General features: G+C 36.9%; 1 protein-coding gene across 1 annotated transcript; it reads left to right on the top strand.

Moving 5' to 3' along the window:
• The first annotated feature begins 1950 nt into the window (after window positions 1–1950).
• lin7c (lin-7 homolog C (C. elegans)) lies at window positions 1951–16678 on the top strand. The gene is made up of 5 exons (XM_077228690.1): window positions 1951–2094; window positions 3061–3179; window positions 12093–12164; window positions 12529–12738; window positions 13925–16678. The coding sequence occupies exons 1-5, from the start codon at window positions 2058–2060 to the stop codon at window positions 14087–14089; spliced, it is 603 nt and encodes a 200-aa protein (XP_077084805.1). The 5' UTR covers window positions 1951–2057; the 3' UTR covers window positions 14090–16678.
• Window positions 16679–17999: the final 1321 nt, after the last annotated feature.

The raw sequence follows: 17999 nt of genomic DNA, 5'->3' as shown, positions 1-17999 counted from the left end.
ATAATTACAGTAAAAATATTATTTTCAGTGTGTAGTTTGGTTATAAAAGTGTGTTCTTAGGATTGTATATTTCAAGGCACATATGTGTAGATTAGTCTTCTTTAAATGGTGTTCTTTAATTTAAAAAAGTTTATTTTTAAATAAAAGAAATTCAAATGAAATGTTTTCTCTTATTTATCTGTACATTTGTTATGTATAATAAACTATGAAACCCTGTGGTTTTAATATATAAAGCAAATTATCCTGGTTATGCAGATGTCCTGACACAAATGACAAAAACGGCTGTTGGCCATAAAAAAATATATAGTAGATCATTATTTTGTTGCATGGCACAGTTCTGGTAACCAGGGGCCAGTTGCACGAACATAGCCATTATATTTAGACAGTGTCTTAAGACAGATGACCATCTAGCAGTTAGTTAGGGGTAATCAGTCTTACTTTGTGGTATCAAACAATGCTGTATAACTGACTACATGTAATCTGGTTTACGTAATCAGAGTCCAAAAATTAAGTACTTGTAATTAGATTATATTACTTTTTAAAATACTTGTAATCAGACTATACAGTTAGGCCTACTTTTCTATTGATTACAATTAATGGCTGAAGATTATTAAATTAATTGATTCTACTTCTTTGTTATATCTTAATTCTACTTTTTATAATAGTCTACTGCTTAGGCTATTCTACATTCAAAAGGTCTTCCAGGTTTGTACATTTTGCACTGACGAACCGGCCGCTATGAGCCGATCACTGAAAACTGAGCATAAAAACACTAGATCTCTCCTTTGATCACTGGGTATACAGAAATCTTTTCACTTTTGACAAATCTTTTCTCAACATTGCATATCTCAACTTCTGACAAACACAATTATTATTTGAATTAACACTCAGTGACAGTGACTCATTTAACCATGTATGACTGTCTTTGGAAGGCTTTTTCCTTTCAAACAGGTTAAAATGTACAAATTCACATCATTTCATATTAATGCAGGGATTCCCTAACTTTTTTGTCAGCTGAACCTCTTTGCCCTAATATATTTACTTGAAGAAGGCCTAAGCCCTTAGATTTTAAGTTAATAAGTTAGGTCAATAAAGAAATTAAGTTAATATAATAATAATAATAAAATTATGTTCACGGTTCTCTGATGTTGGTTTATGGTCACATAACATGCGAGTAAACAAATATGTTTTTAAATCTTTTTTTCAGTAAATGTTTTATTTTTATTATTTATATTTTAAAATTACTATTTTTATATTATATGTTTTAATTACTTACTAGATTTTCATTAAACTCAAAAAACACAGTCTGGGAAACCCTGACCTATTATTTAATGCTTGATGATGTTGATAAAAAAGTGGGATATATTTTCTTTCTCTTTGTATTGTTATATCAATATGGTACAAGATTGTCCTATTCAAGTCAATGTGATAAATGAGTTAGGTAAAAAGTAATCTAAAAAGCAATCAAAAAGTAGTCAGAAGAATACATGACTACAGAATACATGGAGCTAGCCTGCATAAAATGCACAATGTTACGTTGCTACAATTTTTGTTATGTAATCAATAAATGACTTCAATTTGTAAGTAATCTACCCAGCACTGGTATCAAATTAGACTGATTTTAAATCCAAATGAATGTGATTAATTAAAATAGTATTTGCATGAAAATGTGTGTTAATATAGTAGGCTAACAATAATAACATAGCCTATAAACCAAACCTGATTCCCTGCTGTAATTGCACCTCTGTATAGAAGCTTGCCAAACAGTATTCTTAAACTGTAATTATATTTTTTATTACTCAAATATATTACATCATTCTAATATATAATATAAGCATTTTTCTTGGGCTGCTCATAATGAAATATTGTTTGTTGTGGTATGCAAAGTGTCTGCACAGAAGCAACGCAGGTATGATGCGCTTGACTCGTCCTCTAATCTCTTTGCATTAGCCACAGCGCTTAAACTGAGCAGCTAGCTAGCTAACAGCAACAAACACATAAGCGGAGCAGTGAGTCTGGAGCTTTCGCCAAACGCAAACTCAATAACCAGGGCTAAAATGGCCTCTTTAGGAGAACCTGTGCGTCTGGAAAGAGGTAAGCCGCTCGCTGAAACACTTTCTGTTGAATGTAATGCTCAGGAGGTTGAGTAAATCACGCCTTTTGCTCTAAACATCCCGCTGTCACTCCATGAAATGGATTAGTGCAGTGGACGACAGCGAGCTAACGTTAGCTCCCATTCATTGTATCAAATCATTCATAATATTCAATAAACACCGCGACGTATACGAAAACGTATCAAATTTGAAGTATGAACAATTTTTTTCATTGTCGTAAAGCGCGTGTTTACGTTCAATGAAAGCAAAAACACGAGGCTAGCTGTCAGAGGTAGTAATCTTTTGTGAGCAGCACTGTTAGCATGGTCATGCCAGGTCAGTGTTGAGTAATAGTATTAGACATCAGTATTTGATTGTTTCTGGTGGTTTAGTACAGTCTTTCAGGGAAATACTTAGGCATGCTAACAGTTTATGGGGCTTTATATTGTGAAGAGTTAACGTTGGCTAGTAACGTTAGTTTAGCAAAAGCGCTGATTTATGATGATAATCAGCTCTATTGTTATTTTGATATTCGTATCTGTACATGTCCCTACAAAGTTAGTTGGTGCATTCGTTGACTTATGTTAGTTATGTGACTGAATCTGAGAACTATGCAGAGTATTTATAGATCTCTTCCAACCAGAAGTTATTATTTTTCAGATTGATTAACAAAGGATATTCATTTTAGCTGTACAGAAATTTGATATTTGAATTTGAGTCCATGCAAAACACGCATATAATAATAAGAAAAAAAAACATATCAGGGCAACAGTTCTTATTTGATTTTGTGGAAAGAAAATTTCAGTGTAGCCTTTTGAAATACTCCAGTCCTGAAATATTACCTTTAAAGCGGTTAATTATTAGGCATAGTTGTTTAGCCAAACAAAACATCTCCAGATGGCATGATGCATATGATTGTCCATGGTCTTGGTCTTGCCCTCACTGTTTTGCATATGTTCTTCTACAGACATATCCCGTGCTATTGAGCTGCTGGACAAGCTCCAGAGAACAGGGGAAGTGCCTCCCCAGAAGCTGCAGGCACTGCAGAGGGTTTTGCAGAGCGAGTTCTGCAATGCTGTACGGGAGGTAAGTGTGCCAGCATCACATTCATGCATTCAAAATGAAATCAAGTCCTTATGTAATCTTTTAGCCCATGAGTGTAAGAAGTAGGGACTGTTTTGCTTCATTCATCTGTATAGAAGTTTTTGTTTCTGACCCTAGCAAATCTGTCTCATTATGTCAATTTACATTAAATTGTAAATTAATGTAATATGTCTAAATTAACGATTAATTGATTAATTAATCGATTAATCGTTAACCTTAATCTCTTAAATCCAAAGCGGGGAGGTTATCATGTTATTTACCAATCACTTTTTTAAGCAACACAACATAGGTGTTGTTTTAGAGCTTAGAAGCTTGGATTTACGGTGAGTATAGGGAATATGGCCATCACTTAACAAGTGCTTTTAAATTTGCTGACATTTAGAAGTACTCTAATTTCATAGTGTGAAAAAATAACTCCTTTAAATGAAGACGTGATTAGGGATGCACCGAAATGAAAATTCTTGGCCGAAGCCGAATAATAATGAAACCCTTGGCCGAAGGCCGAATACCGAATGCATTGTTTCACATTTTTTCCATTTTGCCAATTTTTTCACCATTGCATTTAATTAAATAGTAAAAATATGCTTTTTTACTAATTTGTCTTGCTTTTCAGAGAAAAAAATCATATTGCAAAAATACAATTTATTTAACACTGAATGTTTTTTAACATTCCAGCAGATATTATTTAAACAAAAGCACAATATAACTTAAAATAAATAAATTAAAATAATAAAATATAAAAATAAAATAGCTTATGTTAGGCCTATAACTGACTGCTGAAAGAATGTAACCAAAAAAGTGCATTGAAAAGTGCAAAAAAAATGTGGATGAACCCACAACAAATGAATAACTGACCTAGACATAAGCTTACTTTTGCAGTTCACATACACTTTATCGTGGGCGTTGACAGGTTTGCATGGATTGCCTCAGATCATTTAGGTTTCAATATAGCGCGCGCTCTCCGTGGCGATTAGCAGATAAGGAGTTGCCATGAGAACGACTGACATCTCTCTCTTTTCATACAGATTACATAAACAGAGAATATTTGTTTTCGTTTTGAATGAGATCATTTAAAAGTAGACAATTAAATGATTATAAAGCTATATTGCCTTTGCCTATGTTTCTAGTATTGGCTGAGTTTTGTTTACGTTTAGAGACGTGCTCCAGAAAAAAAGTTAACGTAGACGGAGGGGCAGAAAGCACACCCTGTTTATTTTCTTTATTTTACAAAAGCACAGTTTTGTTTCGATTGTAAGTGGACACAAATAGACATTTAACAGTTTTTTTCATATTTCTTAAGTCTGCATTTAAGTGACCATAAATGAGGGAGTATTTAAGTCTATTTTGCCGCTATGTGAAAAAAAATCCAGCAAAACGCGGCGTCGCGTTTGTCTACTACAGAGGGTTAAAAGACGCTTTAGTGCTGCACGTATAACGTCTGCCACAGATGCATCAGTTGAGCTTCTCTTTTGTTATCTGCTCAAAGGGGGCATGTTGGCTGTATTTATAAAGCGCGTGCCTCTCACTCTACTCTGGTTACTATTTGATCGCGTCATCAAAAACGTCATTGTTCGGTCAAATTTATTCTGTCTTTTTACTTATTCGGCCATTTTAATAATTTCGGTTGCCGAACATTCGGTGCATCCCTAGACGTGATCTGTTAAATCATCAAGCATAACAGATTGACTTGTCATATATCGTTGAAAAGATCTCAACGAGCAGAATGCAACAAGCAAATTTGTTTCAATTTGGGACCAAACTATACCAAATATTTGTATGAAAAAGCACCGCAGACGCACCTGTAAACAGTATACATATGATGCTTTTGTGCCACTTTTTTTTATTTGTAACTTTGGAAAACCTTAATAAACCATAGTAGATCACATATCTTTATTTAGAGCAGGTGGTCTCGAACAAGCCCAAACAAAACATAAGGCAATAATGCGTAGATCACAGAGTGACACGACATGCTGCTTTGCTTTGTGCCATGGAATGGGAGCACACAGCTAAAACAGCACTGGAGGTTTAACTTTTATTGTGGCATTTAAACAAGTAGTTCTTGTGTTAAGTAAAATCACTTGTTTGGAGGTTTTTTGGACCCTTTATGTTTCGAAATAAACGGCTAGCCTTGAATCCATTGCACGTCTTGTAGAATATCTTACTACGGCGCACCGTCTTAAATTTTTCTCGTGTGTCTGCACCGTGTGTTTTGCACATGAGCTACATGCACCTTAAAACTACGCACTCTAATGATGGACCTTGCTTTATCGACCATGGTTAAGTTTTATCGATTGAATTATTATCGACAATTAATCGGTCATCGATTAGTCTAATTTTAGGCCATTTGGTTGCCCTTGATGATTTATTAGGGATTTTAATAGTGATATTCAGAAGTGATGCAGTGATTCCTCACGCAAACACAGTAACATGGTGTCTTTACTTTGTTTTATTTATAGTTGGTTCAACAAGGCTTTACTTTTTAACTTGTCACACTGACACTCCTATATCTATACATACAAATTTGTCTGTGAAATCTGCGTACAAACATTTTCATAACAAATCCTTTCACACCTTTTCTACTGAGATTTAGTTTAAATTTATTAAAACATGTAGGAGCAACTGAAACCACACGTACTCACATACTTTGGGTGGCCTTCTAATCATGTTAAGATGAAATTTTATGGATTTCATCATATACGAGTAAGGAAAGCTGTTAAAGCTTGAGCTACAAGGTTTCTCTGTAACAACTAGGGCTGGACGATTTTGGCTAAAATCATAATCGCGATTAATCGAACAAGTTACCTCGATTACGATTATTGAACGATTATTTTAATTTTTTTCCTTTCTCATATGTCATTGGCAAGGCTTATACTGTAAATATGTTCACGGTTATATTTTCTAATGAAAGAGTGCATAATCCTATCTTTGTGATTCTAAAATAAGGAAACACACAGATAGCTTTTAATGCTTATTTATTAAATATTTCAAACAATTGAATCAAACAAAGCATACAATGCTTGATATAAAAACGTCTTATAAAAAAGTCATTAAGTTTTAGTCAAAGTTTCCTAAAAATGTAGAAAATAGTTCTTTTTGTAAACAAAATAAATCATTGTAAATATTGCCATCTTAAAACTAAAAAACTAATCCTTTTCATATTGTGTAGCATTTGTAAATGCTTGTGTTATCTGCTTTGTGGAGTGGAGGCACTTGTTGCTGGGCGTTTGTCAGTCTCTCTCTTTTTTCGCGTGTTTCTTTGGTACAAGCGGCTCCTGTTGCTGAGTTGACTCAGTGTTTGAGTTCCCTTTATTTCACACAGAGATTCCGGAAAATACACGGATAAAGTGACCTGGGATTTGACCCGGGTTCGTTTGACTTTGGTTCATTCACACTGCCAGTGATTATCCGGAATCAGAGAGTGCGTTCACACACAACCCGTAAAGACACGTGACATGTCTCAGTGGCGTCTATAGTTTGGTTATGAGCTACGATTTCTCTCTCGAGAAACCACGCTTGTGCATTTTTTTTCCTCTGATTCGATCATAAACGAGCGCATTACGTACCGTTTCACGCTGGCGAACGATTCCGGCTTAAGCGCCATCCTTACGACACGGCATTGATTACGGCTTTTGTTCACACAGCGCGCGTTCCGGTGTGGTGCCGAATTCTGACCTCCGCCAAATTATAAACCCCTAGTATGGTAGGTTTAAGATTAGTTGTGGGGGAGGGGTTAGGATTAGGGGCGGGGTTAGGATTAGGCAATCAGATACTGATTTCAACGAGGGGGGTAATAATTTGGCAGGGAGTCAAAATTCGGCACAACACCGGGACTGAACACGGCAATTTTACTATGTCGCCAACCCGGCATCGATCACGGGTCATGTTTGCGTTCACACAGAAGGTGTTTGTTCCGACAATTTCCCGGGATCAACGCGCTGTGTGAAAGGGGCTCATGTTGCTTCAATGTCACAGACTGGACGGTGTGGATTTACATGACTAGACACGCGGTAATATGTTTTAAGGGGAAAGTACATTAACACACAGTGGGCGGAAATATTAATAGGATTAAATAACGACATGTTAAAATTACGTCGGTTATAGGCTCTGAATTTCGGTTTCGATTATTTTTTGATGAATCATCCAGCCCTAGTAACAACTCAGATATGCACATGTTTTTTTATGTTTTATTGAAAGGATCCCCATTAGCTACAGCCATGCTGCAGCTATTCTTCCTGGGGTCCTGAAAAATATGTACATTAAAAATGCAACAAATAAATGGAAAAGGTAAATACACAAACATATACACATACATATACACATATCAACGTACATATGTACCCTCATACGGGCATGAAATATACACACAATATAAAAACACATTCTACACATACCCCATAAATATACCTACACATGTGCATGTACATACATATTCACACACATATATAAATAAATATAAACAGTCAGATGTATTATTTCGATAGATGCTGTTTTACATATAATTTAAATTTGTTGACATTATTAGTAAGCAGTATATGTTTTGGCCGTTTATTCCATTCCTTCATACCTCTAAACATAACAGTGTTTTTTATGGCATTTGTTCTTGCTATGGGTAAAGTGAAGTTGCCTTTAATTGCATGTCTGGTACTGTACTGATGATTGTCTACACTAAAAGAAAGATGCTTGAACAAAACAGAAGGCAATTTTGAGATGGAAATGTTTCTTATGAAAATTAACAGTGAATACAACAGTCTATCTTCGACCAACAACCAATTAAATTCTTTGTGGGAGCTGGCTAATGAGTAATCTGGGTCTTTATTGTGTTTGAAATAGTTTTGAGGAGAGCGTGACTTTAGAAAGAATCATGTTTGCTGAGAGTGACAAAATTCATGTGCGTATGGATGTTGTGAATTAGGCAGATTTTTGTTGTTGTTGTTGAAAATTTATCTTGTGCGCACAAATACAAAAATATCTACACAATTATTAATGAATAACAGCCACTGTGTTAAAAATGTGATGAACGTGGTGCATGACGCTGGAAAAATAGATGCCAAAGGAGCCAGGTGCCAAAGAATGACATAGACCAGCAAATAAAAAAGGAGCAGACAGAAGTTGTTTCATCCTCATCACCAACCCCCTTTTTCCTGGCCAAGAACACGGCTTATGAATGAAAATGCTCTCATCACTTATGACAAAGTGCTCAATGGTGTAGTACATGGGTAGTTAGTTATTGTTGTGCAGAAGGACTGGATATCGATTCTGAATTCTGGTCCACAAATAGCATCCATCCATTTGTCTGTTTCAGACTGGGCATAAAACTAGTGTTCTGTTGCCCATGTATGGAATCTTAAGACTGTTGGCACTTAACTGGTCTCCTCCCTGCTGCTTGGTCATCTGTTGTGCTCACCGAAGTCTCTGCACAAGTGATGCTCGCAGCAGAGATGCTGTTCACGCCTTGCGTGAAAGCCTAGAATAAAGCAGGGGTTTCTGAAGCAAAGATTTTTGGAAAGATTTGAAGAGGCTTTGTGAAAATCAGTTAATAAGGATCATTATACCCCTAATACTGTCTACGAGTCAAGACAGGCACTCATCTTAAATGATTTTGCCCATTTATAAACTGTATTTTCAGTTTTCAGTAGCAATCTAAGAGTGATTTTGTTATGGGTATGTTTAAGTATGTTCAGTTACGACAAAGTAATATCATTGTCATAAAGCAACTGCTTATTTATTTGTAGTGATGCACAGATAAGACAATTATTTTCATGTTATACCTGGTAACTGATGAATGTCAAATATTAAAATTCTATTCTAAGTAAAAATATTTGTTTTCAATTTGTAAATTTAGGCTTAATATTATAATGGATAGTATGAAAAATGGATACTCATTTTGAGATTTGCTAAACATGAAATGTAAAGTACTGTTTTTAACGATTTATATTTAAAATGCAAATCTTTTGTATCATTACTATCACTTTTAATCAATTTAATGCAAGGGATGCACTATATACAGGTACTTCTCAAAAAATTAGCATATTGTGATAAAGTTAATTATTTTCCATAATGTAATGATAAAAATTAAACTTTCATATATTTTAGATTCATTGCACACCAACTGAAATATTTCAGGTCTTTTATTGTTTTAATACAGATGATTTTGGCATACAGCTCATGAAAACCCAAAATTCCTATCTCAAAAAATTTGCATATCATGAAAAGGTTCTCTAAACGAGCTATTAACCTAATCATCCGAATCAACTAATTAACTCTAAACACCTGCAAAAGATTCCTGAGGCTTTTAAAAACTCCCAGCCTGTTTCATTACTCAACACCGCAATCATGGGTAAGACTGCCGACCTGACTACTGTCCAGAAGGCCATCATCGACACCCTCAAGCAAGAGGGTAAGACACAGAAAGAAATTTCTGCACAAATAGGCTGTTCCCAGAGTGCTGTATCAAGGCACCTCAGTGGGAAGTCTGTGGGAAGGAAAAAGTGTGGCAAAAAACGCTGCACAACGAGAAGAGGTGACCGGACCCTGAGGAAGATTGTGGAGAAGGACCGATTCCAGACCTTGGGGACCTGCGGAAGCAGTGGACTGAGTCTGGAGTAGAAACATCCAGAGCCACCGTGCACAGGCGTGTGCAGGAAATGGGCTACAGGTGCCGCATTCCCCAGGTCAAGCCACTTTTGAACCAGAAACAGCGGCAGAAGCGCCTGACCTGGGCTACAGAGAAGCAGCACTGGACTGTTGCTCAGTGGTCCAAAGTACTTTTTTCGGATGAAAGCAAATTTTGCTTGTCATTCGGAAATCAAGGTGCCAGAGTCTGGAGGAAGACTGGGGAGAAGGAAATGCCAAAATGCCTGAAGTCCAGTGTCAAGTACCCACAGTCAGTGATGGTCTGGGGTGCCATGTCAGCTGCTGGTGTTGGTCCACTGTGTTTTATCAAGGGCAGGGTCAATGCAGCTAGCTATCAGGAGATTTGGGAGCACTTCATGCTTCCATCTGCTGAAAAGCTTTATGGAGATGATTTCATTTTTCAGCACGACCTGGCACCTGCTCACAGTGCCAAAACCACTGGTAAATGGTTTACTGACGATGGTATTACTGTGCTCAATTGGCCTGCCAACTCTCCTGACCTGAACCCCATAGAGAATCTGTGGGATGTTGTGAAGAGAAAGTTGAGAGACGCAAGACGCAACACTCTGGATGAGGTTAAGGCCGCTATCGAAGCATCCTGGGCCTCCATAACACCTCAGCAGTGCCACAGGCTGATTGCCTCCATGCCACACCGCATTGAAGCAGTCATTTCTGCAAAAGGATTCCCGACCAAGTATTGAGTGCATAACTGAACATAATTATTTGAAGGTTGTCTTTTTTTGTATTAAAAACACTTCTTTTATTGGTCGGATGAAATATGCTAATTTTTTGAGATAGGAATTTTGGGTTTTCATGAGCTGTATGCCAAAATCATCAGTATTAAAACAATAAAAGACCTGAAATATTTCAGTTGGTGTGCAATGAATCTAACATATATGAAAGTTTAATTTTTATCATTACATTATGGAAAATAATTAACTTTAATCACAATATGCTAATTTTTTGAGAAGGACCTGTATATCGGCCACCATATCGGTATCGGCCAATATGTTCATTTTCATCGTTATCGGCCACATAAGGAAATTTGGCAGATATATCAAAGCCGATAAATAATGTATTATTTCCTTCAGCTGAGATACTTCAGATGTGCACTGTTCACCATGATAGTTGTGAATTGCTTGAAATATGATTGAAACAGTCAAGTGCAACATATAGGTCAATAAGTCTGTATATAGGCTATATAAAATAATGAGAACATGTAATTATTATTATTATATAAACAATATAACGGTTATCGGTATCAGCCAAAATGTTCATATCGGTGCATCACTATTAAATGCAAAAAATGAATATCGGCCAATTACTGATATCATGTGGATGACTTTTTTTTTTTTTATTACTTGAAAAAAACATTGTAAATTATTAGAGTCTGACTGTGTATTATAGTTCAAGCACCTAAATGTAGTTTTATAAAATGAGTTCTAGCATGTTTTATAGTCTCAACAGTTTTTTTTTCTCCTCCCTTGTGAGTGTGTAAGTCTTGAAAATGCATCATTAGTTCACTGAAACTCCAGGAAAGTTTAACTTGCTCCTGGGCCTTCACTTATCTACACAGTGCATACAGTTTTAATAAACCCAGTCTCTGGATGGACAAAACGGTCTGTTTTGCATGTTTTGTTTTCTCCAGAAATGCTTATTTAGGTTGTTGCATGTGATGGTGCTTGAGTTATGTGCTGTACAATTTGTGATTGACGTGTAAAGTGGTTGATTAGTAACTCAACAGCTTCATCCCTTAAACATTTACGCTTTGCACTGAACCTCTGAATGCTTGCTTGATTCTCAGATAATCATGCATGTTGAATGCTGAGGCATGAGTGTGGACTTATAACAGCGGCCCTTAATGGAAGATGGAATATAGGTTTAACGTGCTAAAGCATCAAGAGGCAAGCCATGTAAAGAGATTGATTTGATACTGTAGCCTCTTAATGGTGTGGCTTTCCAGTCACCGATTACACCCGGTCTAATACATAGTTGCTCTGTTAATGGTGGCTGTCCACTGAAGATCTGATACAGACTAATGTGATTCATTTAAACTGCTTTTTAAGGGTGAGTTACGATTCACAATTAATTTAGTTTGTAACTAAACTGAGAAGGATCTGGGAAACTGCCTCAGGTTCTGGAAATCTGGCTCAAATTGTACATCTGTGTTTGTTTACCTGGATAGTTTATCAGAGGAAGACCGTAGAGGTTCTATTCAATACTGTATTGGTGAAATTCTAGCATTTTTCCTGTTATTTTCAGGTATATGAGCATGTGTATGAAACAGTGGACATAAATAGCAGCCCAGAGGTGAGGGCGAATGCAACAGCAAAGGTAAGACACTGAATACCTCCTAATCGAATGGACAGAAGTTTTTCTGTAACTCCCATTAAATCCACACATTGACAGACAGTCAATCTCATTATCCGATTGGCTTGGTTGTAATGCCCTCTTTTAACACCACACTGATGGCCTAAAAATATATGAGTAACTTATTTGTGGCATGTAGCCATTTGCAGTTTTTACTATATAATGCATATATAATGTATTTATTTATTCACTACCATTGAAAAAATTGGGGAACTTTTGAAAAATGTTTTTGAAACAACTCTGTTCACCAATCCAGCATTTGAACAAAAATGCAGAAAAATGGTACTCATAAGTGGTTGATTTACATCCATCTTCGCTTCGTTCCCAGGCTACAGTTGCTGCATTTGCAGCCAGTGAGGGTCATTCTCACCCCCGTGTGGTGGAGCTCCCAAAAACAGAGGAGGGACTGGGGTTTAACATCATGGGTGGGAAGGAACAAAACTCACCCATCTACATCTCCCGTATCATTCCTGGAGGCATCGCTGATCGGCACGGCGGCCTAAAGAGAGGAGACCAGCTGCTTTCCGTTAATGGAGTGGTATGTACATAGCTAATGCCTTGCACACCCACATGATCCACAATAACGCTTTATATGTTGTAATTTTTAATAAGTCTGTTTAAAGCCACGCTATGTAAGATTTTTGGATTAAAATATCCAAAAACCACTAGAACAGTGTTATATATTTTGTTGATTTGTGTACTTACATTATCCCAAATGTTTAAATCCAGAGAAATAATTAGTTTTAATCAGGACATGGACCGGGTCTGTGCGTCGTCTATCAGTGACATCATACCCGCATTGCCCTCAATTTCCGTTTTTATTTTTTAGAAACAATGGAAATACCAAAGACGCTTTAATATATTATGTGTTTTATTAGACAGTTGAGCAACTGTTTGGATACATTCATCGACAGAAAACAAATCATTGTTATACAGCTCAACACAGGCTTTTTGTTTAAATCTCGTTTTCTTGATTTACCGCAAGTACCATTTTTAGCATGCCTATTATCGATCTAGATCAGTTGCAGTGTGCAACAAGTGTCTCATATAGTAGCCGCCGAGCGAACGCACAGAGTAGCATTATAACAATTTTCAACACACTCAAATGTATATGATAAAACAGCGCTGCGTTACCCCATGAAGAAGCGGAAGCGTCGTCTGCGGCATAATAAAGCTCCACTGCTCTCGACTCGAGCTGTGTCACGCTTGTCTCTCATTACCAATCGCTCCAGCGGCCTCGTTCCTCTCCCAACGGCTTTTGTAACGTTAATAAATCTTTAATACATTAGTGGTCATCAATGAATATGATTTCTGCCCAAGTCCATCGTATTCTCCACCGGGTGTAGAGGTGAAGACAACAACTCCCATGATTCCGCGAAATCAAGGCGTCATCAAGCTACGACTTTGTTTTGAATTAGCGGCGAAAAGTTACATTGTGTGGCTTTAACAATAGATTCATTGCATGATTTGTGATAGCTTATATTATTTGAAATGCCTCACAAAGTATGTTTACATGCATGGGAATGATCGAGCTTTGTCAAATTGAAGTCTGATTATTCCATACACTTTCTGGATGAAGTCGAGCTATAATCGCGTCATCTTGAACTTTTTGCAACAAGAAGAAAACGGACTGGTGCTATTTTAAGCATTAAATGACATTTCATAAAGATGAATTATTTCTTTTGTCTGACGGGGATTGAACTTTTAAAGTACATGTCTTTCAGAGTGTAGAAGGGGAGCACCATGAGAAAGCTGTGGAGCTGTTGAAGGCTGCTCAGGGGACAGTGAAGCTGGTGGTACGGTACACCCCTAAGGTCCTGGAAGAGATGGAATCGCGTTTTGAAAAGTTGAGATCTGCCAAACGCCGGCAACAGAACAATTTCCCTTAGTAGGGCGTCTCGCCTGTGTCCCCCAACCTGCCCCTCCCATCTCTCTCGCTCTCTCTCTGTCATTGTCTTTAATTCCTCTGCCATCTGTCTTCCTCGTTCACACTCATTCACCCCCTTTCTGCAGCCAGGGATTAGCCACATGTTTGGCACTCCTTTTTTTGAAATTTTCTAATTCCTCACCTCCTGAACAGTTTTTTAACAGTCTTTTCACACACTTCTTTCTCATAGCGTGAACACTACTACATGGGCTCTGGATGTTGTCACGTAGACATCACATACATGCACTATCGATGCATCATTACTAAGAATGTACTGTCATTTGGGATGTTGATTAGTCAGATATGCAAGGGGACCATTGCAATGTTCAAATCCTGAGGTCATTTGAATGAAAATGTCAAAAAAGTGCCTCGAGATTTACAAAAAAAAGAAAAGTCTGCAGCCCTAAGTATGTCCCATCGTAGGTTGTTTTATGGTCCAAGCACAACACTACCACCTTGTTAAAATGCTAAATGAGTGTAAAAGTTTCTTGATCTCGAAAGAGCAGTGTATCATTGAGTAAAGTGTTAATGGTGTATTGTTTGCCATAGAAGAAGGAAAAGTTCACCAGAAATATGTTAAAATCTTATTTTGAATCTCCGAAGAGTTAAATGGCAGAGTGGTGACATGAGCATCCTATCAGAATTGCTATATGCTTCAAACACAAAATGTCAGCTGTAAATATACTCCAGTACAAAAAATGCCAAGCCGATCCCGCTTGCTGACCCAAACTGATGGACTCCTCATGTTTACAGTACATGTCGAGCTGACACTTTTTTTTCTTTTATGAAGGAAAAAATGCTGTGAAAAAATACATTTATTAATATATCAGCTCTATTGAGTAAGCAAATCCATTTTTATCAACACAAATAGAGAAAAAATAACTGTTTGGGTCTGTTAAGACTCATTTAGAGTCGTAAAACGATACATACGGTCACGATCATGCTATTTAAACGGTCTGCTTTTGATTGAAAATGAGGTGTTTACAAATTGTTCAAGTGGCACTGTTTGGGTGTTAGATAACCAGAAAATTAATGAAAAATAAAACATTTTCATGGCATATGCAGAAACACAATGAAGCAGTTACTAGCTCTTATTCCAGCTCTCATTCCAGTTTTTATTTGTAGAATTTAAGATTTTAATTTAAAAGCAGAAACACTAAGTTTAAAATTGTAGTGGGAGATTGTTGTTTTATGGTTTTGTTTTATTGTCTGTTGTTTCATAATGCTTTCTGAACGTTAATGTGGCACTTGCCTTTCAGTCGGCTGTGGGTCCATATGTTCCGCCCAGTACATGCTGATTATTACAAACACCTGCATCATGTTTCAGAATTAATTCATTTAAATGATATTAGCATATCAAGAGGTAGCAAAACAGCAATGAATGCATAAATGAATGTTAAAGAATGTCAACCTTATTCACCATAAAGCATGTCTAAATGAAGTTCAAGTGAAATTGATTCAATCAATTGGTGCCGGGGTATTTTTTATACGTTTTTTTTATTTTTTTTACCTGATCCGTTGTTTTTCTGAAAAGTCAGTAATTCATTCACCCATATTAATGTCAGACTTTATGGGGAAAGATGCAGATCTGGAGATGTTTAAGTTTTATCAGGTCTTCTCCAGATATCTCAGTGGCTAAAGGATCAGTACCGTTACATTCGCTACTTAAGCTTCAGCTCTACTTCTTCATGTTGTAGCCAAATTTTAAGGATTTAACTGACACGTTTTTTGTTAAATCCTGATTTGTCAAGATTCATGTTTTAAAAGTAGTTTCACACTGCACTTTCTCTTTGTACTCGTTTTCACGTTTAAAAAATGCAACTCGCTTGATGTATTTTTAACCTCAAATGCAGGTATTTTCAGTGTCTGACAAGCTTGGAAAAAAACAATCTATTTTTCTCAGTCTCTCATAAAATATTTAACGTGTCTAATTATAGAGGCCCATGACTCACACTGAGCTGTGAGATACATAGGTGTTTTGGGGGTGAGAGATATAAGGGAGGTCTGATGTCTTGCATGAACGAATCATTTGTGTTATTGACAAAAAAAGAAGCATCAAGAATCAAGCGATCCCTTTCTTTCTTTGGTGTATTATGTGCTCAGGTTGGTTCTTTCTACTATATCATGAATTTTAAAGCATCATGTATAACAAGAGCAATAATAAGACATGATTCTGTCATCATCTCTAACCAGTTACTCACTCCCCATTATACTTAGGTTTTTCCACTGGGGGCTGACTAACTATTTTTATAACCATTTTCTTTTTATATTTTACCCATTTTGATAAAGTGATTTTTCTCTAGATTTTTTTCCAGGAATGTTTTGTATTGATTTATCTTGGCCACATTCTCCCTGTGATTCAAGTAACAAGACCAAACTTGCATCCTTTTTGGGAGCTCTTTCAGTGTCTGGTCAGCTAGTTTTTAAGTATCTGTTGTTTTAATGTATTGTTTGACATTTCTTACTTACTGTGTTACATTAATGTGGATGTATTAAGACTGATCAAAAAGGGATTTTTGAGGATAGAGTTTAAATATACTGTGGGTTTAAATCTTTTGTGTGCTTTGTTTTTTTTTTCCATTGCATGTGTGAAAGAGAAAGAAAAAAATAAAATGTTTAACAATTTAATTCCCAGGCAACAGTACAGTTACATCGGTTAGCCAGAGTAGTAGGCTACGCATTTACCTAAACAGTAGAGGGCGCTGTAGGACAACACATTTGTTATTACTGTTCTCTGATCTCGAGCTCTTTTTGCTCTGAAAATCTTGATCAGAAGAAATAATTGCAATTTAGTTGTTATATAATCCCTCTGTAACAGAAAACAAAGGTAGAAAAGAGCAAACAATATGGAATCACAACATCCTTATGTTTTTATTATTGAAGACCGAAGTAACAAACAGCATACAATATAGTACAAAACCAAGTGTGGCATTGGGGATCCGAAAATTACATCATATTTTAAACATGTTAATGACTTTTTTTACAATTTCCGAGAAGACATAAAACAATCAAATTTCACTATAAATACCTAACAAATTGTGGATGAGTTTACATGCTTTTATGTAGGCTTTACATGGATTTCTCGGCGACGTCATCAATGCTTGCACACGCAGACAGGGGGCAAAAGACCCGCGGTCTTCGTACGGTACCGGAGTAAAGTTCTGATGGCAGATACATTTTGATAGACGTACCCTGCCATGCATTTGCAGTTAGCCGTAAGGATGTAACCAAGGCCCTTATGGACATACACCCAGGCATCATAAGGCTTGGCTTTAATGCCTTGCCTTTGACCAGGGAGCACATCTGACCTCAACACGCAAAAATCCGGTGCAGCATCAAAGTATTTGATGAGCTGCACATGACCACATAGCACGTAGTTGTGCATCAAGGGATTTGTTCGCTCGAATCATTTCTCTTGTATACACACTTGGTGTCTGAATTAGATAATTATATATATCAGGCCATACAATTGCTGGCCACTTGTCATCCACAATCCAAAGATCGTCAGGTATTGCGTAGGGATCAGGTGTTGTGCCGAATTTCGACCCCCTGCCAAATTATTACCCCCCTCGTTGAAGTCAGTACCTGATTGCCTAATCCTAACCCCGCCCCTAATCCTAACCCCTCCCCCACAACTAATCCTAAACCTACCAATGCTAGGGGGGGTAGTAATTTGGCGGGGGTCAAAATTCGGCACAACACCTGCAAGATCTCACCATTGCTGAGAGTAAGTTTTTTAATATAATTGCCACGGTCTGAGGTAGGCTACTACTTCCCACACAATCCATCGTCAAATCTTTGATTTACAGTAAAGTAACGTTATATGTGTGCAGTCATGATATGTTGCAGGTCGTAAAGTAGGCCTAACGTAA

Source organism: Siphateles boraxobius, unplaced genomic scaffold (genome assembly GCF_051911475.1).
Source record: "Siphateles boraxobius isolate OS27281-9 unplaced genomic scaffold, OSU_SipBor_1 130, whole genome shotgun sequence".
NCBI lineage: Eukaryota > Metazoa > Chordata > Actinopteri > Cypriniformes > Leuciscidae > Siphateles > Siphateles boraxobius.
This window is presented reverse-complemented; position numbering and strand designations above follow the sequence as displayed.

Bases quoted from the DNA above. Each gene is read 5' to 3' on its own strand.
- lin7c (XM_077228690.1), top strand. From the start codon at position 2,058: ATGGCCTCTTTAGGAGAACCTGTGCGTCTGGAAAGAG. The intron at 3,180-12,092 runs GTAAGTGTGCCA...TGTTATTTTCAG, and splicing joins TCTGCAATGCTGTACGGGAG to GTATATGAGCATGTGTATGA. The intron at 12,739-13,924 runs GTATGTACATAG...CATGTCTTTCAG, and splicing joins TGCTTTCCGTTAATGGAGTG to AGTGTAGAAGGGGAGCACCA.